The sequence below is a fragment of the Schistocerca nitens genome, chromosome 2 (genome assembly GCF_023898315.1).
Source record: "Schistocerca nitens isolate TAMUIC-IGC-003100 chromosome 2, iqSchNite1.1, whole genome shotgun sequence".
Taxonomy (NCBI): Eukaryota; Metazoa; Arthropoda; class Insecta; order Orthoptera; family Acrididae; genus Schistocerca; species Schistocerca nitens.
Window position 1 is genome coordinate 649,487,038 of NC_064615.1, and position 27,875 is coordinate 649,514,912.

General features: G+C 40.5%; 2 protein-coding genes across 9 annotated transcripts in view; both read left to right on the forward strand.

Moving 5' to 3' along the window:
- Positions 1-27,254, forward strand: LOC126236765 (UPF0488 protein CG14286-like). Of its 4 annotated transcripts, none has more exons than XM_049946330.1 (5): positions 1-456; positions 808-1,251; positions 4,657-4,831; positions 22,951-23,085; positions 26,920-27,254. In XM_049946330.1, the coding sequence occupies exons 2-5, from the start codon at positions 1,207-1,209 to the stop codon at positions 27,129-27,131; spliced, it is 567 nt and encodes a 188-aa protein (XP_049802287.1). In that variant the 5' UTR covers positions 1-456; positions 808-1,206; the 3' UTR covers positions 27,132-27,254. The 4 variants fall into 4 exon arrangements, with proteins under 4 accessions (XP_049802287.1, XP_049802288.1, XP_049802289.1 ...); XM_049946331.1 differs by having other exon boundaries at positions 808-904; XM_049946332.1 differs by lacking the exon at positions 808-1,251 and having other exon boundaries at positions 2-402.
- LOC126236761 (clavesin-2-like) overlaps positions 1-27,875 on the forward strand; it is a 600,452-nt gene that overhangs the window by 277,913 nt on the left and 294,664 nt on the right. The window lies entirely within an intron of this gene.

Here is a 27,875-nt window from a genome sequence, read left to right on the forward strand (position 1 = left end):
CGCGGAACATTGATTTTCTGTTGCGAACATGTTGCCACCATGTTGCGAACATCGGTAGTCCATTACTAGCCACGAACAATGTTCCGTACAATGTTGCGATCTTAGTGTAAACGCGCCTTTACAAACACAATACCTACTTACTCTACGGACACAAGTTAACCTGGTTATGCACCACAGCTACTAGGGGGCACTGCTTCTATGCATTCCTCAGTTTTTAAGTGACTTCAATGTGAAGCGGATTGTTTGCAACCAATTCGACGTGTGGGGTTAGGTTTGTGTGTGTGTGTGTGTACTAAGGTGCAAGTAGATCTAAAAAGAGCATACATATCAGAGGATAAAGCCTATCGCCCGAAAGAAAGTGATTGGAAAACATTATAATCGAGAATGCCTCAGACAAGAAAAGTATGCTTGTATTGGTAGATTATTCTGATGTTTTCGTACTTGAATTATGTGTAGGTTAGCAAGTGAGATTTGAAGAAAAAAGGAAGGAAGATTAGGGTTTAACAGCACGTGGATGCCGATGTCTTAGAGACGGAAGATTTCACGAGTTGGAGGTGAAAGGATATATTAATCGATCAGTATAGTTCATCTGATATATAGAGAAGCTACATGCGATACAAAACATTGAGTGTTTTAGAACTAAACATCACAATGTAGTTGAAACGTTTCAGTTAATGGACCCAGGCAACATTGTACTGGCTTCCACTGTGACTACTCAATGTTCCCGTATAGCGTGGAGCAGGCAGCTGAGTTAGCTGTATGAGTTCTGTTGTGAATGTGATGTTTTCGTACTTGAGTTCTGTATAGGTTAGCAAGTGAGATTTGAAGAAAAAAGGAAGGAAGATTAGGGTTTAACAGCATGTGGTGCCGATGTCTTAGAGACGGAAGATTTCAAGATTTGGAGGTGAAAGCATATATTAATCGATCAGCATAGTTCATCTGATATATAGAGAAGCTACATGCGATACAAAGCATTGAGTGTTTTAGAACTAAACATCACAATGTAGTTGAAACGTTTCAGTTAATGGACCCAGGCAACATTGTACTGGCTTCCACTGTGACTACTCAGTGTTACCGTATAGCGTGGAGCAGGCAGCTGAGTTAGCTGTATGAGTTCTGTGAATGTGATGTTTTCGTACTTGAGTTCTGTATAGGTTAGCAAGTGAGATTTGAAGAAAAAAGGAAGGAAGGTTAGGGTTTAACAGCATGTGGTGCCGATGTCTTAGAGACGGAAGATTTCAAGAGTTGGAGGTAAAAGCATATATTAATCGATCAGTATAGTTCATCTGATATATAGAGAAGCTACATGCGATACAAAGCATTGAGTGTTTTGGTACTAAACATCACAATGTAGTTGAAACGTTTCAGTTAATGGACCCAGGCAACATTGTACTGGCTTCCACTGTGACTACCCAGTGTTCCCGTATAGCGTGGCGCAGGCAGCTGGGTTAGCTGTATGCGTTCTGTGAATTTGAACCCCAGAATGTTAATATCCGTAATGTGTATCGCTGAGAAAGTTGTATAATATTTATGTAAAGACATTTGTTGATGAGAACTGACAGGCTGCATCTTTCTTCTTTTAGTGTTCAAGCCTGAGTTTGGTTTGCAGCAGAGCACCATTCCTCTCTTTTTGTCTGCCTTCCTCTTCATTTCCACGTATGTGTTACATTCAGTGTCATTCATGATCTGTTGCATGTATGATATCCTTGGTTGTTCCCGCTGATTCCTTCACTCAATAGCTCCTTCTGCTATTATTCCAACGATCTTATTGTGTTGTAGGCTGTGCCCTACAAGTTTGTCTCTTCTTGTTTGGATGTGCCTCCATCGAAATCTGGTTTCCTAGACTCTTCTAAGCACCTCTTCATGTGTTACTTTGTCTGATCATCATCATCATCCTTCTATACCATAGTACCACATCTCCCGGGCCTTTAGCCATCTTCTCTCTTCTCTTCCCATTGTCAAGTTTCACACGCATGTGATATTAGACTTAAAGTTCAGTACTGTTCACATTTTGTAGCTGCTGCCTTCTTTGCTGTAGGAACAATGATGCATTTCTGGAAGTCTGTCGGTATCTCTCCTGTGTTATAGATGGACCTAAAAGTTTAAGGAGTATCATTTTCATGCTGTCATCAGCATTCTTTATTAGTTCTGCAGGGATATCTTCAATACCCATTGGTTTGTTGTCATGTGGTTCTTCTAGAGCTTTGTCAAATTATTTTTGCAGCGCGCTTCGATAGAGGATCATTTAGTAATCGCAGAAGCGTTACGGAGATGATAGGTAAACTCCAGTGGAAGACTCTGCAGGAGAGACGCTCAGTAGCTCGGTACGGGCTTTTGTTGAAGTTTCGAGAACATACCTTCACCGAAGAGTCAAGCAGTATATTGCTCCCTCCTACGTATATCTCGCAAAGAGACTATGAGGATAAAATCAGAGAGATTAGAGCCCACACAGAGGCATACCGACAATCCTTCTTTCCACGAACAATATGAGACTGGAATAGAAGGGAGAACCGATAGAGGTACTCAAGGTACCCTCTGCCACACACTGTCAGGTGGCTTGCGGAGTATGGATATAGATGTAGATGTCATCTCCCTTGTCATCTTCGTCTACTTGCTCTTCTCTTTGTATTACTTTTTCCGAAAGAGGTGTTCTGGCATACAACTCCTTTGTGTATTCTTTCCATCTCTTCACCAAACAGCATTTTCCCCTCTTTATTTTCTAATGTAGCTGAGAGTGTTGTTTAAAGTTTGTTACAAAATTTATTTGCTGTTCTGTAGGCTAAATCATTTCTTCTGTTCTGCATATTTTTTTTAGACTTCCCTGCATATTTCCTCAAGAAAATTTTCTTTTGCCTTCCTAGATTACCTATTGACTAAATTCCGTAGTCTTCTGTATGCAGCTTTTCCTTGTTCAACAGGTGCATTTTTTTTCAACAGGTGTCTTTTTTGTATAATCTCATGTTTTCTAATGGCTCAATAATATCTGTTGTAATCCATTCAATAGCATAGTGCTTTGCCAGTCTCTCAGTTTTCAGTTTTTCTAGTTCCCATTTAAGTTTTACTGGCTTCTTCTTCAAACATTTAAATTTGAGTGAACTTTTCATGAGGGCCAGGTTATGGTCACTGCCTATGTCTGCAGATGGATAGCTCCTGCAATCTTTTACCTGGTTCCTAAAATGTGCTTTCACTAGAATGTAATCAATCTGTTTTCTCCTCAGGTTTCCAGGGGCCTTCCATGTGTATCTTCTTTGTTTGTGATGTTGGAAAAGTGTGTTTTCAACAACTAATTGGTGCCTCGAGCAGAACTCGATTAGTCGATCTCCTCTTTCATTTCTTCGTCAAAGTCCATATTTGCCAACAATTCCTTCCTCCGGTTCTTCACCCACAATTGCATTCCAGTCCCCAGTGGCAGTCATGCTCATCTCCCTTAACATTTCTCATTGCATTACTTATTTCTTCATATATTTCGTCAATGACTGCATCTACTTCTTTGGATGTTGGCATGTATATTTGTATTATCAGAGTGTCCTTTGGTTTAGTTTCAAGTTTGACTAGCATTATTCAAGAGCTGTATTGCACATATCCCTTGACACGTGAGCCATAGTTTTTCCTCAAAATTATTCCAACTCCTCCCATTCCCGGTCTATTTTGGTCGGTTCCAATGTGAATGACTGTATTCTTCAGACCAGAAATCACCTGGTTGGGACCATCTCATCTCCGATATGCCTAGGATATCGATTTCCAATCGTTCCATTTCAAGTTTTAGATTTTCTTATTTGCTATACTGGAGCAGCGTTCTCATGTTCCAAGTTGCTATGTTAAAATTGGGATTCTTTTTCTTCGCCTTGTCTGTATCTTTTGCAGTCCCCACCCGGAGATCTGATTGGGGGACTATTTTATCTCCAGAAAATTTTACGGAAGATACTGGCATGGTTTACTGCTGATGCTTGGGATAACCGTACTTCTTTAATATGGTGGTTTCCCCTTGCCTTCCATGTCCTATGCCATTGTAAATCAGCTGGTTCTCCTGCCTTTGGAAATGATTTCTCATTTCCAGGACAAGAGGGTGCCCTGCACAGCAAATGCTGGGGTGATGACTTACCCCTGTCATCCCTCGGTCCATGTCTATGTTAGCCATCACATGAAGTGACACTTCAACTGGCAGGCATATTCTTATAATTTTGATTTATTTATTTTCAAACGACTTTGAATGGACAGTGCTGTGTACTGTGTGTGTCAAGAAACTGACCACCAGTACATACGTGTGTGTGTGTGTGTGTGTGTGTGTGTGTGTGTGTTATTAGAATGTTGACAACTGTGAGACGGCAGTTCGTGGAACTGCTTCGGTCTTCACCAGGAGCGAATTAAGAAAGAAAGAAAATGTGTAGACATCTAGTTGAATTTGATCTTAAGTGTTATTAATGAAATTTAATCATTAGGCACCAACTTGTCCAGTTGGATTTTATGGTGACCATCAATAAACTGTCACAAGGAAATTTGGAGGAAATGCTTCACATAACACACTAACACACTGTTGTTTACGTATGTATAGCTACATCCTTGTGTGATAGGCATTGCAGTATGAGAGAATGTTTATAGGGTGTATGATAAAGTGTTATTTGATAAATAAATAAATGTGATCTGTCTTTTTCATAGGGTCATACTTCCAAGGGTAAAAATGGATCAAAACCAATCCATAATGGTAATGACCAAATTGCTGCAAGTGCAGAAGATAGCAGTGAACAGACACAGCAGTTTCAGTTAGAATTGTACTGGTGTATTCGCCAGTTGGAGGCAGTGCTTCATACAGATAAAATGACTCCAAGGCAAGGTAAGAGAGAGAGAGAGAGAGAGAGAGAGAGAGGGAGAGGGGGGGGGTGTTAACACTCATTCTGTGAACATAAGAGAATAAAAAAATTAAAAAGCCGTGTGAAGGTTATATAGGAATGGTTAAAGATGTGGTAAAAATTGAGTAGCTGCGCCCTTCCTTCCCCATAGTTGATGTATGATATATGAACATAATAGGTTATCTATCAAAATATTTGTCATATTATTGTCTATGATGTATTACAGCTTTTTTGAGTTACCTTGTAGTCTGTCCTTTATAACAAGAAGTGTGTGAAATGGATTGAACATAGACTTTGGACTATGCCACAGAGCACTCTGATTCGGTAACATTCATTTTTATTGACATCTGTTGTCTTCACTAACTCTCAAGGCATGTCACCTTTCCAACCCTGTGTGTTGGGCATAACCAATAATTCAACTAACAACGTCAAAGGTATGTGGAATGTTATAAAAAGTGAGACAGGTGTTGCTCCCCTAAAGGCTTCCTACATCGTCATTAACCACAACAATATATAATTAGTGATAACCCCCCCCCCCCCCTCCCCCCCCAGGATCTTCAATGAACACTTCCTAAGTGTCACTGAACACACAGGTTGTAAGTCAAATCTTTGTGAGGCGGTCAATTTTAACAAATAGCAAGATCTAAACACTGCACTGAAATGATGTTATTTTCTACATTAATGTGACCATCACCTCAGTTTAAAGTCAATGTGCAATAACCACACATAGATGGCAATTGGCAGTGCTAGCAGTGGAGGGTATATAAAGCGTGTCAGGAAAGGGGGGGGGGGGGAGGGTAAGAAAAAGTGCAGTTTTTGTAATGCAAAAAGGAGCGATTTATCTGAAATTCGGTGTAGCATGATCATTGGCCTTTGGACCTAGGGTGGAAGCATTTCCGAAACGGCTAAGTTTGTAGACTGTTGCTTGCTACCATGGTTAAAGTGTACTGTGCATGGAAAAATGGCACTATCCAAAACTGGCACCGAGTAACTGTGGTGCAAGGTTGAATGACGGCTGCAGAGATGTCTGCAAGCGATTAGACATGTGGTTGTTGAGCAACTGACCAACCAGATGAAACAAGTGGTTACCAACAGTTTATACTTAAAAATCATTCAGTGGACATTACTGGGTATGTGCCTCCACAGCAGGCACCAGGTTCATCCACTTATGCTGAATGCTGTTCATCAGTGACGAAGGCTTGAATTTGCATGCCAGTACCACAACTGTACATCCACTGGTCCACTGAGTGGTGACAGGCAGCCTTTTCAGATGAATAATGTTTTGTGCTCTGTCAGACAGCTGACTGTTGGCATGTATGGCATGAAACATATGAAAACAAATATTCTGCAACAATCGTCGGAAGGGCCCAAGCCAGAGGAGGGAGTGTTATGATCTGGGGAATGTTTTCATGGCATTCCCTGGGTGATCTCATCATTCTGTAAGGCACAGTGCATCAACAGAAGTATGCATCTATCCTTGGGCACATGCCCACCCCTACATGCAGTTTCTTTGTCCTTGGTATCTACAAGCAGAACAATGCAGTTTGACACAGCCCACAATTTATGTGCATGGTTTGGACAGCACCAGGATGAGTTTTATACTCCCTGGCCAACAAACTCACCGCATTTAAACCCAATCGAGAATCTGTGGGACCATCTCAATCAGGCTGTTCATACCATGGATCCCCAACTGAGAAATCTTGCATAGCTGGCCATGGCGCTGGAGTTGACATGGCTCCACATCCTTATTGCACCTCCCAGAACCTAACTTACTCTCTTCCTGCATGTCACAGAGCAGTATGCACTGTGAAAGATGATTATTCTAGCTTTCGACAGCTGGTCACATTAATGTGACTGGACAATGTATAAGAACCAGAGAACTTAAGAATACCATTGTGTCATTAAAAAATTATCCTTAATCTAGCTTGGACAATACCTCAAGCAAGCAACTGAAACAATACTCTAGCAAATATGTTAATACTGAGCCACTTCGTTGACTTGGCAATCTACTGAGGTTTATTCCCTTTTTTAAACCGTTTTTTTATTTTTTTAAAAAAGAGGGTGCTTCAGAGATGAACAATTACAGTTTGATTTCACATCTTAGTGTCTTCAATAGTATTTGACAGATGGTTGAATGCAAGGATTATCAAAAACCTTGAACACTTAAGTATTTTATATAAAGAACAATTTGGTTTAAGGGGACTTATGACCTAAGATGTTGAGTCCCATAGTGCTCAGAGCCATTTTGAATTTGGTTTAAAAAAAGGCATTGACTGAACAAGCAGTAGTATTTTATATAGAAAACAATTTGGTTAAAAAAAGCATTGACTGAACAGTAAGTCTTCAAATTTTTGAAGATATTTTAGTCAGTAAAGGAGGACAGTTCACCATTGGCTGTATTCTGTGATCCGACTACAATACCTTCAGTTGAGTGGCTCACCAGCTACTATCAGAGTAAGCCCAGCAGTATTGTATCAGGGGCTCATTAGGTAACCTGCCAAAATCTAACAGGAAGCAGAAAGTAATTATGGAAGTTGTGGATTACGAATCAGGACCACCTGTCGTCTCAGACTGTGGTGTTATTGGTAAAGGAATCTCACAGGATTGGGTCCTTTGTTTCTAATTTTTAATAATGATCTGCCTGCTGCTGTGAATAGTGTTGAGTGCAAATATACCATGTTTACAGATGACATAAACGTTTCAACAGCAAATCTGCCAGACATTTTTGTAAAGATGAAGTTTACACTCACATGGTCTATAGTGCTGTAGTCATTCATGTTAGATGGCCAATAACCATTGATCACAACCAGTCAGCTGCCAGCCTACATTGGTGAAGCACCAGGAGACTAGTGAATCATATAAATAGCTTTTTCTATTTGTTTTCATTGTTTGATACTCAAGTTAGTAGTACTAGGACGGATAGGTTGCGTGCATGCTGTATGCAGACTCAGGAGCAACTGGCTGCAGTTTGTGAACAACTGAAGATACTTATGGCCACATTCAACAGTCTGCAGGCTGCTGCCTCGGGGTGTGGCAGCAGTGGATAAACTGGCCCTAGCAGTGGGGTACCTCAGGTGTCTCTTCTTTTGCGTGTGGGCACCTTCCAGTGTACCCAACACAGGACTCCAAATTCACTGCACTTGTTACTCCAAGTTCCAATATTCACTCAGTGTGTTTACTGGGGGGCCTCATCCAGACATGGAGGACACTGTGCTTGTGGCTAAGGAGGGGCAGGGTGCGGTAGTCGGCAGTGCAAACAAAGCTCACAATTTGCAGCATCGTACCCAGAGTTGATCAGGGTCCTTTGGTTTGCTGCCAAGTGGAGAGTCTAAACCAGAGGCTCCGTTGAGTCTGTGGTTGTCATGGCTGCAGATTTCCAGACCTATGTTGTGGGGTGTAGAGTTGTACAACTGCTCTTGATTGGTCAGGGAAGCTCTACACAAAGAAAGCTGCTACTCAGGTAGTGGAATGCGAAGGTTTTTTTTTTTAAAGACTAGGCGCTAGTTTTAGGTCCTCTGATATGCATAGCGTGGAAACAGATAGTGTACAAAATAGGCACTTCAACTGTCAAAATTTTAACAGTAAATTATTGAACTATTCAAATGTTTAGCAAATTATGGAATGTATATTGAAAAGACAGTTAGGTGCTGTAGGAGGGTGAGTGTTCATTGCCGTCAACAAAAATATTCTGTCTATTGAGGACAAAATTGAGTCTGACTGTGAAGTTAAGTGGACACAAGTAGCAGGCTTAGGTGAACTCAAGTTAATTATCAAATGATTTACTAGCCGTTAGGTTCTGCTAAAATTATTGTAGAATCATTGAAGGAAAGTCTACGCTCAGCAGCGCGAAAATCCCAAGATCATGCAGTATTGGTTGGAGGTGACTTTAATCTTCTGAACATTGAGTATTGGCTGGGACATCTATAGATTCACTGCAGGTGATATGGACGGAAAATCTTGTGAAGTACATTTGAACACAGTTTTCTGAAAGCTGTCTTGAACTACTGGTTAGACAACCCACAGATGGTGGAAATATTTTAGAACTTCTACCTACAAACAGGCCTAATTTTAATGGCGGTGACAGTATAGAGAAGATACTACTAATCAAGTTGTCATCATACCAATGATGGCTACTAAAACTAATCAATCTGTCAAGAAAGCTAGGAGAGTATTTGTGCTAGAAGAAGCAGATAAGCAGTTACATTTGATAAATGAATTGACTTCGTTTAGGTCTAATATGACAGATGTCCCCCCCATGAACCATGGACCTTGCCGTTGGTGGGGAGGCTTGTGTGCCTCAGCGATACAGATGGCCGTACCGTAGGTGCAACCACAATGGAGGGGTATCTGTTGAGAGGCCAGACAAACGTGGTTCCTGAAGAGGGGCAGCAGCCTTTTCAGTAGTTGCAGGGGCAACAGTCTGGATGATTGACTGATCTGGCCTTGTAACATTAACCAAAACGGCCTTGCTGTGCTGGTACTGCGAACGGCTGAAAGCAAGGGGAAACTACAGCCGTAATTTTTCCTGAGGACATGCAGCTTTACTGTATGATTAAATGATAATGGCGTCCTCTTGGGTAAAATATTCCGGAGGTAAAATAGTCCCCCATTCAGATCTCCGGGCGGGGACTACTCAAGAGGACGTCGTTATCAGGAGAAAGAAAACTGGCGTTCTACGGATCGGAGCGTGGAATGTCAGATCCCTTTATCGGGCAGGTAGGTTAGAAAATTTAAAAAGGGAAATGGATAGGTTAAAGTTAGATATAGTGGGAATTAGTGAAGTTCGGTGGCAGGAGGAACAAGACTTTTGGTCAGGTGATTACAGGGTTATAAATACAAAATTAAATAAGGGTAATGCAGGAGTGGGTTTAATAATGAATAAAAAAAAATAGGAGTGCGGGTTAGCTACTACAAACAGCATAGTGAACGCATTATTGTGGAAAAGATAGACACAAAGCCCATGCCTACTACAGTAGTACAAGTTTATATGGCAACTAGCTCTGAAGATAAAGAAATTGAGGAAATGTATGACGAGATAAAAGAAATTATTCAGATAGTGAAGGGAGACGAAAATTTAATAGTCATGGTTGACTGGAATTCGTCAGTAGGAAAAGGGAGAGAAGGAAACATAGTAGGTGAATATGGATTGGGGGAAAGAAATGAAAGAGGAAGCCGCCTTGTAGAATTTTGCACAGAGCATAACTTAATCATAGCTAACACTTGGTTCAAGAATCATAAAAGAAGGTTGTATACCTGGAAGAATCCTGGAGATACTAAAAGGTATCAGATAGATTATATAATGGTAAGACAGAGATTTAGGAACCAGGTTTTAAATTGTAAGACATTTCCAGGGGCAGATGTGGATTCTGACCACAATCTATTGGTTATGAACTGCAGATTGAAACTGCAAAAAGGTGGGAATTTAAGGAGATGGGACCTGGATAAACCAGAGGTTGTAGAGAGTTTCAGAGAGAGCATAAGGGAACAATTGACAGGAATGGGGGAAAGAAATACAGTAGAAGAAGAATGGGTAGCTCTGAGGGATGAAGTAGTGAAGGCAGCAGAGGATCAAGTAGGTAAAAAGACGAGGGCTAATAGAAATCCTTGGGTAACAGAAGAAATATTGAATTTAATTGATGAAAGGAGAAAATATAAAAATGCAGTAAATGAAGCAGGCAAAAAGGAATACAAACGTCTCAAAAATGAGATCGACAGGAAGTGCAAAATGGCTAAGCAGGGATGGCTAGAGGACAAATGTAAGGATGTAGAGGCTTGTCTCACTAGGGGTAAGATAGATACTGCCTATAGGAAAATTAAAGAGACCTTTGGAGAGAAGAGAACCACTTGTATGAATATCAAGAGCTCAGATGGCAACCCAGTTCTAAGCAAGGAAGGGAAAGCAGAAAGGTGGAAGGAGTATATAGAGGGTCTATACAAGGGCGATGTACTTGAGGACAATATTATGGAAATGGAAGAGGATGTAGATGAAGATGAAATGGGAGATACGATACTGCGTGAAGAGTTTGACAGAGCACTGAAAGACCTGAGTCAAAACAAGGCCCCGGGAGTAGACAACGTTCCATTAGAACTACTGATGGCCTTGGGAGAGCCAGTCATGACAAAACTCTACCATCTGGTGAGCAAGATGTATGAGACAGGCGAAATACCCACAGACTTCAAGAAGAATATAATAATTCCAATCCCAAAGAAAGCAGGTGTTGACAGATGTGAAAATTACCGAACTATCAGTTTAATAAGTCACAGCTGCAAAATACTAACACTAATTCTTTACAGACGAATGGAAAAACTGGTAGAAGCGGACCTCGGGGAAGATCAGTTTGGATTCCGTAGCAATGTTGGAACACGTGAGGCTATACTAACCTTACGACTTATCTTAGAAGAAAGATTAAGAAAAGGCAAACCTACGTTTCTAGCATTTGTAGACTTAGAGAAAGCTTTTGACAATGTTAACTGGAATGCTCTCTTTCAAATTCTGAAGGTGGCAGGGGTAAAATACAGGGAGCGAAAGGCTATTTACAATTTGTACAGAAACCAGATGGCAGTTATAAGAGTCGAGGGGCATGAAAGGGAAACAGTGGTTGGGAAAGGAGTGAGACAGGGTTGTAGCCTCTCCCCGATGTTATTCAATCTGTATATTGAGCAAGGAAACAAAAGAAAAATTCGGAGTAGGTATTAAAATCCATGGAGAAGAGATAAAAACTTTGAGGTTCGCCGATGACATTGTAATTCTGTCAGAGACAGCAAAGGACTTGGAAGAGCAGTTGAACGGATTGGACAGTGTCTTTAAAGGTGGATATAAGATGAACATCAACAAAAGCAAAACGAGGATAATGGAATGTAGTCAAATTAAATCGGGTGATGCTGAGGGAATTAGATTAGGAAATGGGACACTTAAAGTAGTAAAGGAGTTTTGCTATTTAGGGAGTAAAATAACTGATGATGTTCGAAGTAGAGAGGATATAAAATGTAGACTGGCAATGGCAAGGAAATCGTTTCTGAAGAAGAGAAATTTGTTAACATCGAGTATAGATTTAAGTGTCAGGAAGTCGTTTCTGAAAGTATTTGTATGGAGTGTAGCCATGTATGGAAGTGAAACATGGACGATAACTAGTTTGGACAAGAAGAGAATAGAAGCTTTCGAAATGTGGTGCTACAGAAGAATGCTGAAGATAAGGTGGGTAGATCACGTAACTAATGAGGAGGTATTGAATAGGATTGGGGAGAAGAGAAGTTTGTGGCACAACTTGACTAGAAGAAGGGATCGGTTGGTAGGACATGTTTTGAGGCATCAAGGGATCACAAATTTAGCATTGGAGGGCAGCAAGGAGGGTAAAAATCGTAGAGGTAGGCCAAGAGATGAATACACCAAGCAGATTCAGAAGGATGTAGGTTGCAGTAGGTACTGGGAGATGAAGAAGCTTGCACAGGATAGAGTAGCATGAAGAGCTGCATCAAACCAGTCTCAGGACTGAAGACCACAACAACAACAACAACAACAATGACAGATGTAGGGGAATTATATGAAACGTTTGAACTGAGTGTAAATCATGCTCTGGAGATGTGTGTGCCAAGTGGGTTAAGGATGGAAGGACCCTCCATAGTTTAATAATCACATTGGGAAAATGCTGAGGAAACAGAGATTGTTGCACTCTTGGTTCAAAAAAGGAAATGCAAATGTTCATGGGCAAAAGTTAGTAGAAATTCTCACCATCATAGCTTAGTGAAAGATATTGTGAAGAACCCGAGAAAGTTCTGGTCATACTTAAAATCACAAACCGCTAACCAGGTTAAAGGTTTTTGTTTAGTGACTCTTCAAACAGTCTGGGGTGGCAACAGAAGACAACAGAAGGAAAGCTGAAGTTTTAAATTTCATGTTTAAGAAATCATTTACACAGGAGGATCATGCAAACATAGCATTTTCACTTAAAACTTTGGGACTAGTAGGCTGTGGTCAATGTACACAAACTTTAACCAGAACTCGAGGGATTGCCGAATATACAGGCAGTTTAGAGGGCACCACAGTGTATCATGTGATGTCAGCGACAAGATTATTGCTTGTTGCCAACATTCTCAATTGAAAGTAATGAGACATCATTCTTAAGTTGCAATGTTGACATCCACATTTTGTCTAATTTAACACCTTTCTCTTTTCTCTTAAAATTATTATGGTGTTTATAAATCTCAATAGCCTCTCTTTACACATGTGCATGGTATTGCAATGATTTTGACATGGCACTCGTCTCAGTGAATTTTATTTCAAGATCATCCTCTTGGTAAAGGTGGTCCATTGTGGATGATGTATCTGTATATCCTAGGTGGCTATTCCTCCTGTGTTCAACGAGATGGGTGTTAACACTTTATTTTGTGGTGCCAATATAAACCAGTCGACAACTATAGGGAATTTTATATATAACCGGTGTAGGCAAGGGATGTTGTATATCTTTTGCTGATCTTAAATATTCTTTTATCTTTGTGATACGTCTGAATGTATTTGCTCAAAACTTTCCCAATACAATCTGTAATCAAGCTGATGAACAGAAGGAAAACTTTCCCTTTGTGTGGCCATCGTTCCTCATTGATCCTGATTTTCTCCCTAGGGCTAAGTGCTCTATCTATAACCTTGTTAGAACAACTATTCTTCTTGAATGTCGACCATAGATTTTCAAGCTCATCTTTTAGATAAGCCGGTTCAGAAATTTTGTGCATCCTATCTACCAAGGTTTTAATCAGCCCCTCGTTTGACAACAGACATATCCAAGAAACTCTGCTGGCTTTTGTTCTGTCTCCATAGCAAATTGTATTTTTGGATTGGTACTGTTGAGATGTACCAGGAATGCACCCAATTACTCTGCACCATGTGTCCATCTACTAAAGTATCATTGACCTAGAAGTGCCACCTGACTGTCTTTTTCTGGCAGTCCATAACACCTGTTCAGATTTCTTCATAAACAAATTGGCAACAGCTGGAGTAAGGGGACTGCCCATAGCTACCCAATCAATCCGTTCGTAAAAATCATTATTGTATTGAAAATAGGTCGTGGAGTTATTCATACTCTGCCTCACCACAACCTATTTTCAGTACAATAATGATTTTATGAACGAACTGACACGGTACTATGGGTAGTCCTCTTAATCCAGTTGTTGCCAATTTGTTTATGGATAACTTTATATTCGATGCTCCCTCGAGTTCACCATTTTACCTCTGAAGATGTGTCCTGCTGTCGCGGAGGAAATGTTAGGAGAAAGTTATATACATCGACTATGGCGCAACAGACTTGAAGTTTTAAGTGATATCAGTACCAGCCATGAAATCATACATTGTATGATGAAACATACTGTTGGTTGATTGTCGTACAGACTCCCACATGGAGGACAGAAATTGAATTGACATCCTTGGCATAGAGAAACAGCTGAAAGAGTTGCAAGCCAATAAGTCACCAGGTCCAGATGGAATACCAATTGGGTTTTACAGAGAATACTCAGTGGTGTTGACCCCTTCCTTCTCTTGCATTTATCGTGAATCTCCCACCCAGTGCAAAGTCCCAAGAGACTGAAAAAAAGTGCTGCTAACTCATATATAAAAGAAAGGTAAAAGATCAGATCTGCATAATTACAGACCAATGTCTTTAACATTGGTTTGCTGCAAATTTCTTGAACACATTCAGAGTTCAAATATAATAAGTTTCTTTGAGATGGAAAATTTTTTGTCCACAAATCAGCACATATTTAGAAAGCTTTGCTTGTCCAAAACTCAGCTTGCCCTTTTCTGCCATGATATCCTACAAACCATGGATGGGGGGCAACAGGTGGATTCCATATTCCTAGATTTCCCCAAGGCATTTGATATGGTGCCCCACTGCAGACTGTTGATGAAGGTCTAAGCATACAGTTCAGGTTCCGAGATATGTGAGTGGCTCGAAGACTTCTTAAGTGATAGAACCCAGCACATTGTACTTGAATGCGTGTGAAATGATCTGGCAGACAGGGGGAACAGCAATTTATGGTTGTTTGCTGATTATGCTGTGATGTGCTGGAAGGTGTCATTGTTGAGTGTACAAGATGACTTAGAATTCCTTGTTGAAGTGTTAAATGACAGCTTGTTCTAAATATAGAAAAAAAATGTGATTGCATGTGAATGAATAGGAAAAAAAACTGTCCTATAATGTTTGAACACAGTATTAGCAGGGTATTGCTTGACACAGTCACATTGATTAAATATCTAGGTGTAATTTTGCAAAGCAATATGAAATGAAATGAGCATGTGAGGTTGGTAGTAGTGAAGGGGAATGCTGGGCTTCATTTTGTTGAGAGAATTTTGAGTGTGTGTAGCTCAGCCATAAAAGATACAGCATATACACTTCTGGAAATGGAAAAAAGAACACATTGACACCGGTGTGTCAGACCCACCATACTTGCTCCGGACACTGCGAGAGGGCTGTACAAGCAATGATCACACGCACGGCACAGCGGACACACCAGGAACCGCGGTGTTGGCCGTCGAATGGCGCTAGCTGCGCAGCATTTGTGCACCGCCGCCGTCAGTGTCAGCCAGTTTGCCGTGGCATACGGAGCTCCATCGCAGTCTTTAACACTGGTAGCATGCCGCGACAGCGTGGACGTGAACCGTATGTGCAGTTGACGGACTTTGAGCGAGGGCGTATAGTGGGCATGCGGGAGGCCGGGTGGACGTACCGCCGAATTGCTCAACACGTGGGGTGTGAGGTCTCCACAGTACATCGATGTTGTCGCCAGTGGTCGGCGGAAGGTGCACGTGCCCGTCGACCTGGGACCGGACCGCAGCGACGCACGGATGCACACCAAGACCGTAGGATCCTACGCAGTGCCGTAGGGGACCACACCGCCACTTCCCAGCAAATTAGGGACACTGTTGCTCATGGGGTATCGGCGAGGACCATTCGCAACCATCTCCATGAAGCTGGGCTACGGTCCCGCACACCGTTAGGCCGTCTTCCGCTCACGCCCCAACATCGTGCAGCCCGCCTCCAGTGGTGTCGCGACAGGCGTGAATGGAGGGACGAATGGAGACGTGTCGTCTTCAGCGATGAGAGTCGCTTCTGCCTTGGTGCCAATGATGGTCGTATGCGTGTTTGGCGCCGTGCAGGTGAGCGCCACAATCAGGACTGCATACGACCGAGGCACACAGGGCCAACACCCGGCATCCTGGTGTGGGGAGCGATCTCCTACACTGGCCGTACACCACTGGTGATTGTCGAGGGGACACTGAATAGTGCACGGTACATCCAAACCGTCATCGAACCTATTGTTCTACCATTCCTAGACCGGCAAGGGAACTTGCTGTTCCAACAGGACAATGCACGTCCGCATGTATCCCGTGCCACCCAACGTGCTCTAGAAGGTGTAAGTCAACTACCCTGGCCAGCAAGATCTCCGGATCTGTCCCCCATTGAGCATGTTTGGGACTGGATGAAGCGTCGTCTCACGCGGTCTGCACGTCCAGCACGAACGCTGGTCCAACTGAGGCGCCAGGTGGAAATGGCATGGCAAGCCGTTCCACAGGACTACATCCAGCATCTCTACGATCGTCTCCATGGGAGAATAGCAGCCTGCATTGCTGCGAAAGGTGGATATACACTGTACTAGTGCCGACATTGTGCATGCTCTGTTGCCTGTGTCTATGTGCCTGTGGTTCTGTCAGTGTCATCATGTGATGTATCTGACCCCAGGAATGTGTCAATGAAGTTTCCCCTTCCTGGGACAATGAATTCACGGTGTTCTTATTTCAATTTCCAGGAGTGTAGAATGCTAGTGCAACCCATTCTTGAGCACTGTTGGTGTTTGGGACACTATAATTAACGATCAGTAGTAGATAATAGGGAAGTAATATCTACATCTCCATTAGCATATCTTAAAATTGGAAGCAGTTTCCATGTATTTCTGTGAGTGGGTTTAAAGTAACAGGTGGTGCTGGGTAAGTAGTAAATCAAATAAGCATCAAGTAGAGCTGGATGCATACAGAGGAAAAGGATTTTGTGGCTGTGCCAACATGGCCATCTGGACAGTGAGTAATTGTGATTTTAATGCAGAGGTTTACTATCCTGTGGCATTTGCATCTTTGACTCTGCCTCAAGATTAAAGAGTCAGGTAACCGGAAAAGGAAGTGGACAGTTTGCAGAGTTCTTGGTTTTTCCTGAACTGATTGTGGATCTTTTGCTACAACGAAGCCATTGTTTTTCTCGAGAATATTGAAGATTGGTCTGGGGAGGTTGCTCTAATAGAGAAGATCAGAAATGGAGTTTTGCTGATCAATCACTGGCGCTTCAGTTCTGCGTCAAGAGAGGAGATATACCAGTCACCATCTCTTCTCATAACAATCTCAGTAAGAATTAGAGGTGTTTCTTGCATCTGGACTTAATGCTACAAGCTGATGAAGAGCTGTGTAATAATCTGCCATGGCATGGAGTCCAATTTTCTTCTCTGTATCCAGGAGGGGCCTAAGGTTAATAGAGTGGACAATGGAGCTTTTGTCATAGCCTCCGAAAGTAAAATTTTTCCTGAGAAGGTTAAGGTCATTGTTTATAGGTGTGATGTTGGGCCTTATTTTCCTCCTCCAGTGAGATTTTTTAGGTGCCAAAGTATCGGACACATACCCTCCCACTGTTCTAATGAGGCTATCTGTAGAGCATGTGGACGGGCATCCCACGATAGCAGCCCTTGTGACCAAACACCCTCAATGCGTCAACTCTCTGGAACTGCACCTTCCTCATTCACTGCAGTGCTCAGTGTTCAAGAGGGAGAAGAAAATTCAAGAGTATAAAACACTTGACTGCCTGTCATACCTAGATGCAGAGAAAAAGTTTGAAAGACTTCATTTGAGTGATATAGTCTCAGATTTTGTGACTGGTGTGTCACTGTCCATACATTATGCGGTGACATGATCTTGCACGACACGTCCTGACTCTGGTCTTAGAGCTGGGGGAGGGAATGCCAGCTGCCTTGCCCCCTATACCTGCAGCACCAGTGGTTCCCACACTGAAGATAAAATGGGGAAATCTTCACAGAAATTGAAGTCTCACAAGCATAAGCAGAAAGTTAAGCTACTTTCCGAGGCTTCAGATCTTCACTAAGGTGTGGCATGCATCTTTCCAGGCCCCTCAAAACAGATGCCATTGTGTTGCCAACTATGAATCTGCCAGTTCCTTCTGCGTCGGGAGGATACGCCTCACTGTAACTGCTGTAGTTTAGTGGCGATAGCACATTTTCTTGTTGAGTGTGACCTGCTGGCTGGTCTGTGGCAAGGTGTAGGCCTGTTTATCTCACTATCTGCGATCCTTGTGGATGATGAGATGGCCTCTACCAAAGTGTTAAAGAGTAGATTTTACACTAAACTATAGCAGTCCTCCACTTCAGGCTTGGGGGGGGGGGGGGAGGGGGAGAGTCTCCCCTTATGGTAGCCCCCCCCCCCTATGTGACTGCAAGTTACTTTCTCCCCCCCTCCCCATCCTGTTGTGCTTTTAGATCCGGTTCCAAGATGTCCAGAAATGGCAGACAGCCACCCTTCTCCATTCCATCATAAATTTAATACTCTCGTGGCCTGTGCACCATAGATGGAGCAATATTTGAAGAAGGAGAGTAACTTGACAGAGGTCACTCATATAATGGTTGTCTTTGCATATGCATCGTCACACCTATTTTTGGTATAAAAGTAGTGATGTGAACTAACGATCTCCAGCAGAACACTCAACTGAAGATGATTGAGTGATTGTCAGCTGAAGTATCATGGCATGAAGTTGATGTTATCAGGCTGCAATCGTGAAATTTTGTGGAATAAGGAATAACCCTCTTTAAATAAACTTCTTCTTAACACCAAAGGAGTGGAGCTATTCAATAGGAGTAGGTCATCATTTCAGCATTGTTTTCACAAGCGTAATTTACTGCATGAAAAGTTTTTCTCTCAGTTGTTTATCATTGAGAGAAATGATATAGTGGTCTCGAGGTACCAATATCTGCATGCCACAAGGAGCATTTCATTCGAAGACATGGTGTGGTTGGATGAGACATGGGTTTACGCTTGTCTCATGTTGACCAAGGGGTGGATGGACCACACAGGACAAGTGATGACGAAAGCACCATTAGGAGAAGGTGACAGGTTAATGGTGCTTTACACTGGCTCTGTTTATTACTGGTCCACTTCAGGAAGCAAAGTAACTGTTGTGAGGAAATGAATGCTATAATTTTCATGGACTGGTTTTCTAGTGCTCTGTGGCAAAATATTCCTGTGAATTTGACAGTAGTGATGGACAATGTGCCATACCACTCTCTTGTGATAAAGGAAGCTCTAACAGTACAGTCGAGGGAAGTGGATATTTTACTTTGAGTACAAAGAATTGTTGTATTGAATAAAATAGAACCTGGAATGAATAAGGTAGAGTTAATGGAATTTGTAATTGAGCATAAAAGGGTCGAGGTCAAAGATAATGGGGCAAGAAACAAGAAGCAGCTTATGCTCAGTGAGGTTGAAAGCTGATAAAAGAAACCATTGCAGATGTTATCCTACAGGACTAGTTGTAATGTAGCAGAATAAGACAGTGTTAAATGAAGAATACAATTCCACACATATCGGAAATTGCTATACCATCATGCTGTGTTGTTTATGCAAAGGGCATGCAGAAGTTTAAATTGTAACATGTATGTATGTATGAAAACATGTTAAATTATGATGAAATGAAACCAGTGATATTCAGTTACAACCTATTTATAAGAAGATTGTATTGCAATCCAAAAATATGTTAAACATAATGTAAACATGAAGGCTGAAATTATTCTTTGTGGGATTAATACAGTGAAGAGTAATAGTAATTATGATAGAGCTGACTGCAGGATTCATGTTAGGAACAAAAGTTGTACTGTAATTGAAAAGCAATTAACAGAAAAGATTAAGGCATTATTAACGATGCTTGTTTCATGAAATTTTAATATGAAAACAGATTTTTCAACTAGTAAGTGTATCATAGATATTGTCATGATTGGTAAAGCTAAAATCTTTAACCAGTTTTATGAAAGTGTATAAATTTAAATTTTAAGTTCAGTTATGCTCGATTTAAACAATATGTAGAAAGCTTCTGTAATTGTTGGATCTTATAACACCGTTAGTGACAGTAGTCGTGGCAGCAGTTAGTACATGCCAGTCTAGCATCAGCCTTACATCAGGTTTTGGGCACTAAACCTATTTTAAAAGTATTTTGTGTGTTTTGACTATGTTATTTTTTGGCAAACTTGTCCAAATTGCCTGACATTATGTAGAATTGAAACCAGGAGCTTCACACCTCAATCATCTCCTAGAATATCAGCAAGTTAAATAATTGAAATGTAACCACAAAAACTGATTACGTTTTGTGGTCTCGGGTAGTCAGCCATACCAGGAAGGTATGTTGAGGAGACATGGATTCATGATGGACTGCTGGAAGAACAAATTGAAGAGATGATCATTTCGGTTGGCTCCAGTAATGGTTCCAGGTCCAAAGAAGAGAACAGGGATTATTCCTCTGTCGGAGTCACTTCACTTAAACTATAGCTGTAAGTGTGTATAAAAGACTCGCTGATGGAAAAAAATGAGAAAATCTAGATTTCGTTCCATTCAGTCACAAAATCTTGCAAAAACCCACCCAAAATTTGGAGAATGTAAAAGCGAAAGGACAACATCAGTTGAAGATACACAAGATTTGAAAATTTGGGAAGAACACATTATAAATCATGTAACCTGAAAGGATAAATGTAACACTGTTGTTACCTGGACATATGATAACTTTGTAGAAGTGCAGAGTTGTAACCAACAAGTCACCACAAGAAACTTGCAACAATGGGCACTTGCTGCTGTGAGTGAGTTTCTAGATTTGGAATTCAAAACCTCAGAAACATGATCAGAGAGGTCAAACAAAAGCATAAGATTCATCAAACAGAAATTTGGAAATTTAAGAGAGATTGCCACTCTAGAGGAAACTCTTGCTGGGAAGAGAAGTTTTGAGTGGGGCTCAGGCTCTTACCCCCCCCCCTCCCCCTCCCCGTTATGACAAGGATTTTGTTATCAACATCGATCAGACAGGCAAGTGGAGAATCCTCATTCATTGACATCAGTTGAAATACTCTTTTTAACCTCACATACAACAAAATATTCACATTTGTATGTTCTCTTTGCAGGTTGCCAGTAGCAATTGACATACAACCAAATCCTGGACCATTGAGAGGAAAAAGTAGTTCTTGTGAAATGACGGTATATGAACAAAGTAAGCCACTTGTATAAAGTGCAGTATGCTGTAACCCTTCTGGAAAATTATTGCCAACAGTCTACATATGCCAATAAGAGAGTATTGGCCCTTTAGACTGAAGATTCAAACAATGGTGGATGATTATGTGGCAAAGTATGGGACTATCATCATTACTTATCACAATCTGGGAAACTTAGAGCAGTCTTAAAGAAAAAGCTTTTGACTGATGTAATGAACTCTTACACGCAGGGGAGCGAATTTCCTCTATTAATTTACTCTTGGCAAAAACAAACAAATCCACAATCATGGGATTAGATATTTAAGATGGTGAAGGATTGCCATTGTCCAGTATTAAAATGATCCCCCACTCTCCAGATACATTCTGCTAGTGCAACCTTACGATGTTTCTTGTTATTGTCAGGCAAAGAATTTGATAGAAAAGTTTCAAAACTGCTCTTATCTCATTGAGAGAGAAAAAGGAAACGCATCCCCATGAGGCTGTACATTCCATTGTACATCAGCTATCCTTGCCGATATTTGGTGAAATGATGTGTTACACATGGTTCACTGCCAAACAGTGCATTGAGAGAGTACCTATTATAAATGTAAATCAAGTTTATTTTTCTGTAGAAACTTTAAAACAATTATGTACTTATAAAAGAACTAGGTGTAATTATAACATGTGTAAGGTGCTGAGAAAATTATTTCTTCCCCTGTTTTTACTATGAATATCAAACCAACATGCATAAATCACAACAGTAAAATAGTGCAAGTATCTAATTTTGTATACAACTTTCTTGTATACACCTCTCAATTCCTTCCTGGAAATTTATTTGCAAACCTAAATTTTCCTGTTGTTTTAATGCCTGTTGTGAACGTATTAATAGATATAATATATTGAGCATTAATTCAGTTTATTTTCAGTGTAAGTAATGTAAAAATTGAAAAATAAAAAGGAAAAAAAATGTTTCTGCAGAGGGATACAACCATCAGATTACCATTCCATACTCTTTCTGATGCACCAACTGCTCCCTGGAAACTACTCCAATGTAAATGGCTCATGCCTTGCCCAACCTGCAACAAAAACTGCTATTTTATTCTAAACACACAGCCATCTGGAGCTTCCACTTCTCTCACTTTTATTTCTGGCCAAACTGTGCGCATACTGTAACTTTGGATGAAATTCATAATGACGAGTAGCCATGATGTGCTTGTTATGTTTTTGTGGTTTGTTCTCCTTGCATTGCTTCACTGCTTCACTTCTCCTCATTCCCCGTTTATTTTGTAAGATTATTGAATTAGTCTTCTTGCTTAAAAATGTCAATTTATGGTTAATTGTTAAGACTGCTTGTACTGCATAGAGACACAGCAACAGTTTTCAGTGGTCACATATTTCATATCATTACATCTTCGTTGATTTCATCTCCTTTGCGCTATTCATCCCTCGTGGCTGAATAAATTACAGTCCTGCTCAACTCCGTTCCACCAGTGGTGTTATTTCCATGTAACCTGTTGTAGGACCTTTGGTAAAATGCTTAGAAATTGTAGCTGGAAACATCAGCAACAATGAATTTTTGAGCCAGGTGTGGAGTCATGCTCAGTTAAACTAATGGTTAAAGCAACTTTTATGAAAAGCAGGAAGTCTCTTTTTGAGTTCAGTTAGGGCACAAATTTGGAAATTTTAAGTTTTGTGTGCTGAGAACCAATTGCTTTTTGTGTTGCATAAGACTGCAGAGGTGTCTGTGATCACAGTATTATATATAAATCTTTAGTGTTGCTTGCAGCTCGCATACGTTGCGTAGCTTTATGGTAGTACAACTAAATTACTTTTGTTCCAGCTCAAGATGCCAGTCGCGCATTGAATGTACTAAAGAGCAAAACTGCACCTTTAATAAAAAAACGCCAAGTTATGAGGACAACATTTGGTGACTACAGAGTCAAAATGTCGGAGGAGGAAAAGCAATTTAACAAGAGTATGATAGCTTTTAAAATTAGATATATACTTTAATTAGTGCTTACACCACTAATCTTGTGTGAAGTGAAGTGGTTGTCTGTCTTTGTAGCAGAAGTTGTGTTATGGTAGAACCAGGAATTGGAAACTCAAGAATTCTTTAGATAAATGATTTAATTGAATTTGATGATTATCAAAAAATTGGCCTAAGAAGAAATGTAGAACTTGAGAAAATACAAAAATTTCAAGTTGCTGTGAAGGGAAACTGCAAAATTGATATAGTATAAATGGCTGATAGAAGGTGACTTCTGAAAATTATGATTGCAGCCAGAAAGGATTGTAAAATGAAAGACTGTGTAGAATTAGCAGTGTAAATTGTAATTGACAAAAATATTTGTTTAGTGGATGTTAAATATGAGTACCATAATAACTCATTTGAAAAAAAAAAATTTGCAAATTTTACTGCATGCTTTATAAATTGTTACCTCTTTCTTTCTGTTGTGCTATATTTTAAAGTTCTTTGAAACGATCAGATTAATGTAATACCTAGAAAGGACATGACAGCATAGTAGGTGCAAATAATAAGACAGAATTGCTTCAGGGGCAAAATATTTGGTACTGCCAACAGTCAAACTTAAAAGTACATGACACTATCCTGCTTTTGAAACTTTTAGTTTCTTCCTGGGGCGGAGCAGACAAGGCGAAATATGTTGGAGAAGGTAACTCAGCCCCCAATTTAGAGACATATATAAGAGGGGCATTCAGTAAGTAATGAACACTTTTCTTTCCTGGTCCAATTGTGGTTGAAAAAACGCGAAATTTTTTTGTTGGGCATTTTGGGGAATTGCCACTTCAGCACCTATAGTTTCATGACTTATAGGTGGCAGTGCAGTACTAGCCTTCAAGATGGCATCTGTAATGGAGTTGCATTCAAGCAGAAAGCTATCATTGAGTTTCTTTTGGCAGAAAACCAGAGCATCAAAAATATTCATAGGTACCTGCAGAGTGTTTAAGGAGACCTGGCAGTAAACAAAACCTTCTTGAGTCATTGTGCATTGTGTCCCTCATCATTGCAACAAGGTCACACAAACCTGTCAGATCTCCTGTGTGCCAGCTGGCCACACACAGCTGTGACTTATGTAATGTTGGAATGTGCAGACACTCTCATTCAAGGTAATCGATGGATCACATGCTCAGCTGGGCATTTCTGTTGGTAGTGCTGACACACTTGTCCGTCAGTTGGGGTGCTCAAAGGTGTGTACCTGGCTGGGTCCTCGACACCTAACAGAAAGCCTTAAAGAGCAACAAAAGACCATCTATGTGGAATTGCTTGCACGTTTTGAGGCTGATCATGTGACCCTTTTTGTTTGAACATTGTCACAGGCAGTGAAATATTGGTTCATCCCTTCGAACCAGAAACAGAACTGCAATCCGTGTACTGGTGACACACCACCTCTCCTCCGAAGAAAATGTTCAAAACTGCATCCTGAGCCGGTAAAGTCATGGTGACCGTCTTCTGGGACTCTGGAGGCTTTATTCTGTCTGATGTCCTCCCTCAGGTTGCAACAATCATCTCTGAAATGTGTTGTGCTACTCTCGGGTAATTGAAGAAATGAGTTCAGTGTGTTTGTTGCCACAAAAATGCAAATGAACTACTCCATGACAATGCAAGGCTTCACACAAGGTTGCGCAGTTGAGAGGTGCTCACACAACTTCATTGGACTGTTCTTCCTCGTGCACCCTACAGCCCGGATCTTGCAGCACCTTCAGACTTCCATCTGTTTGGCCTAATGATGGATTTACTCTGTTGGAAGTAGTATGTGGGTGATGGGGAGGTTAATGATGTAGCAAGACTTTGGTTCAGGTATCGACCAGTAGAAGGGTATCGTGCAGGCATGCAGGCCCTGCCAGTAAGGTGGTGCAAGGCCCTCACATTGAACAGAGATTATGTTGGAAAATAAGATTTTGTAGCCAAAAGAGTGGGGAGTAATATGGTGTATTGGAATCCTGAATAAAACCAAACTGTTCTCAGAAAAAGTGTTGCAGTGCTTATTGGACTCCCCTCATACATTTAAGGTTTTGCCCTCTGCGTTATAACATAGAAAACCTTTTTATACTTTCTGTTATGTAAGCTAATCTAGAGTCATTAGATAAATACATTAGGTAGTACCACACCATAGTAGGAAAAAGAAAATAATGAAATTTGAAACACTCATTCATAAAAACATGAGGTTGCATGCTAATGACAATTCATATTTCTGAAGACTATTCTTAATCTCAGTTACAATGCATATATTTCAGTTTTTGACATGTATGTTTCTGCACTAGTTGAGTAGTTTCATTTTGACACTTCAGTCTGCTAAAAATGATATTAAGGAATTGATGATTACTCAGGCAACCAATTTTGTTAATATGAGGTATCATTACAACCATCGTCATCATATGTAAGAGACAGTCAGATGAAGGCAAGACAGATGGAAAAAAGTAAGTAAACTATTTATTATTTCAAAAGTAAACACCATAACTGTTAATACATTTACCCCAGTGTGACACAAGATGGTCAATGTCTTCATGGAAAAATGTTTAAAGCTGCCTACAGAACCATGATTGTACCCAGGCATTCACTTCATCATCTGGCTTATTGATGGCCATGAATCTCTTTCTTCAGGTCTCCAAAAATGTGGAAATTGCATGGGGAGAAATCAGAACTGTATGCGGGATGTGTAAGGGCTTCCCAGTGAAACTTCTGTGGGTCTGTCCACATTTGCTGAGGTTGTTTCAACTACACTGCAAAATTTATGCTGGGAAGTCCTTACACGTCCTCCGTAGAATCCTGTTCTCTGCCCATGCAATTTCAGTATTTTGGAGCCCTGAGAAAAGACATTTGTGGCTGTCAATTTGCTTTGGATGAAGAGGTGCACGCCAGGGTACAATAAGCAACTGTAAACATTTTTCCATGAAGGCATTGTCTGTCTTGTGTCACAGTGGGGTAGATGTATTAGTAGTCATGGCAATTACTTTTTGAAATCATGCCATATCTTCTACCTTGGTTTCGTTTTCTTTCTGTACACAAAGTATACAGCAGCTCATATAAAAGAAACAGAAATGCTTTGAAGTCAATCATTTCTTGTAGGTTTCTTGTGTCTACCAAGTCTTTCTCTTTCACATGTGTCAGTTCTGAGTGGTTTGCCTCTATATCATGTAGAAAGAAAATACCGAACTTTAACACTTACTCAAGTCATGTGGGCCAGTTTATATCTTTATTCCTTGACAATCTGTTGAGTCTCCAACTGCGGTCCACTGCTTGCATATTTCATAATACATTGGCTCTTATTTTGTAAGTATCATTTCACATACAAAGTGCTTATATTCAGCCTATCACTGTCATTTCTTTCCATCCAACCAGAATTATGATCTATTATTTTCCTTTCTTTTCTGTTTACATTTACTTGCAATCTTTCTTTGTATTTGTTATGTTTTAACGTCTTCCAAATGCACACATGGGTGTGCACATTCTGTATCCCCACCCCCAAATCCCATGGAAGTAAAAAAAAGACACAAGAGGGAGGGAGGCTGTAGAGTACAATCTACAGAAATGTCACACTATATATTGGAACAGGTTCCGACTGTATTGTTCCAATTCGTCAGTTAGCAATTTGATGTGAACTGTGTGATAACAACTCCACTGTTTATTAGGGTCTTCAGTTGCTCCAGCTGTACCCATTAATGTTGCTCCTGCATGTTTTCTAATTGCAGATACGTATACCAGATGTTTCAAGGTTGTAAATTGTTATCCAGATCTTATTTTGAAAACTTTGGTAGTTATTGCTGATCTTAGTTTTGTTGTATATTTCAGCAAAAACACAGCTGAGATTGGCTGCTGTAGAACCAGACAAAAAGTCTCATTTTTTCAAAAAATGTTCTTCATTGTCCAGCAGTACAACAACAAATGCTAAAGAAGAAGAGATGGACAACTGTGATGAGACAAAATGTACTGAAACCTCTGAAGACAGAAAAAAATTATATGAAGCATTAAATGGAAGCTGTTTCAGATTCAACTTTGAATGACAGGTTTATGTAGAATTTTGTGATGTCATCAACAATATTCCATACATAAATACACATTTTATTTGAAATTTCCTTTGTTTATTGGACTTACAATTCTGTAAATAAATTTTCTATGGAAATTTATGTTTTGCAAATGTATGTGTCAGTAAAGAAATCTGTCATTTTATTAACACCTTTTTAAAACATGCAGAGACATTTATTAAAGAAAAGTAAAAACTGTTTCAAATGTATCACTCAAATGGCAATGTGAGACTTTTGCACAGGGGAGGGGAGGGGTGGTAATGCTTGCAGCGTCTGTGGCATTCGGTAAGCCTCACATGCTCCTTGGATGATGCCAAATGGTGGATACTCCAGGGAGCTCAGTCTTTGTTGACTAGGTACAGGTTTCCTGAATTGGGAGAGTAGTGATGCCACCAGCCTCCTGTAACCATAAGCTGTGGGCATGCTTCAGCAACATCAAATTTCTTCTTGCACAATAGGTGTGCCATCTGGGAATAACAACACCCACTATTCTAAAAGACAGACAGAGGCTAGTTGTCCTGATAATCTGGCTGTATTTAGTAATGGAGCTCAAGAAGTTATAAATCAGAATGTGTTTCTTTTTGTTTGATCTAGAGGAAATACGAAGGCATAATGGAGAGACTGATAAGCCTCAGCTTTCATTATGATCTTTAATTCATCAATACGTGAGTATATCATGAAAGGGTTCCTCCGTCTTTGGGCTGAGCTTAGATGCCTAACTCT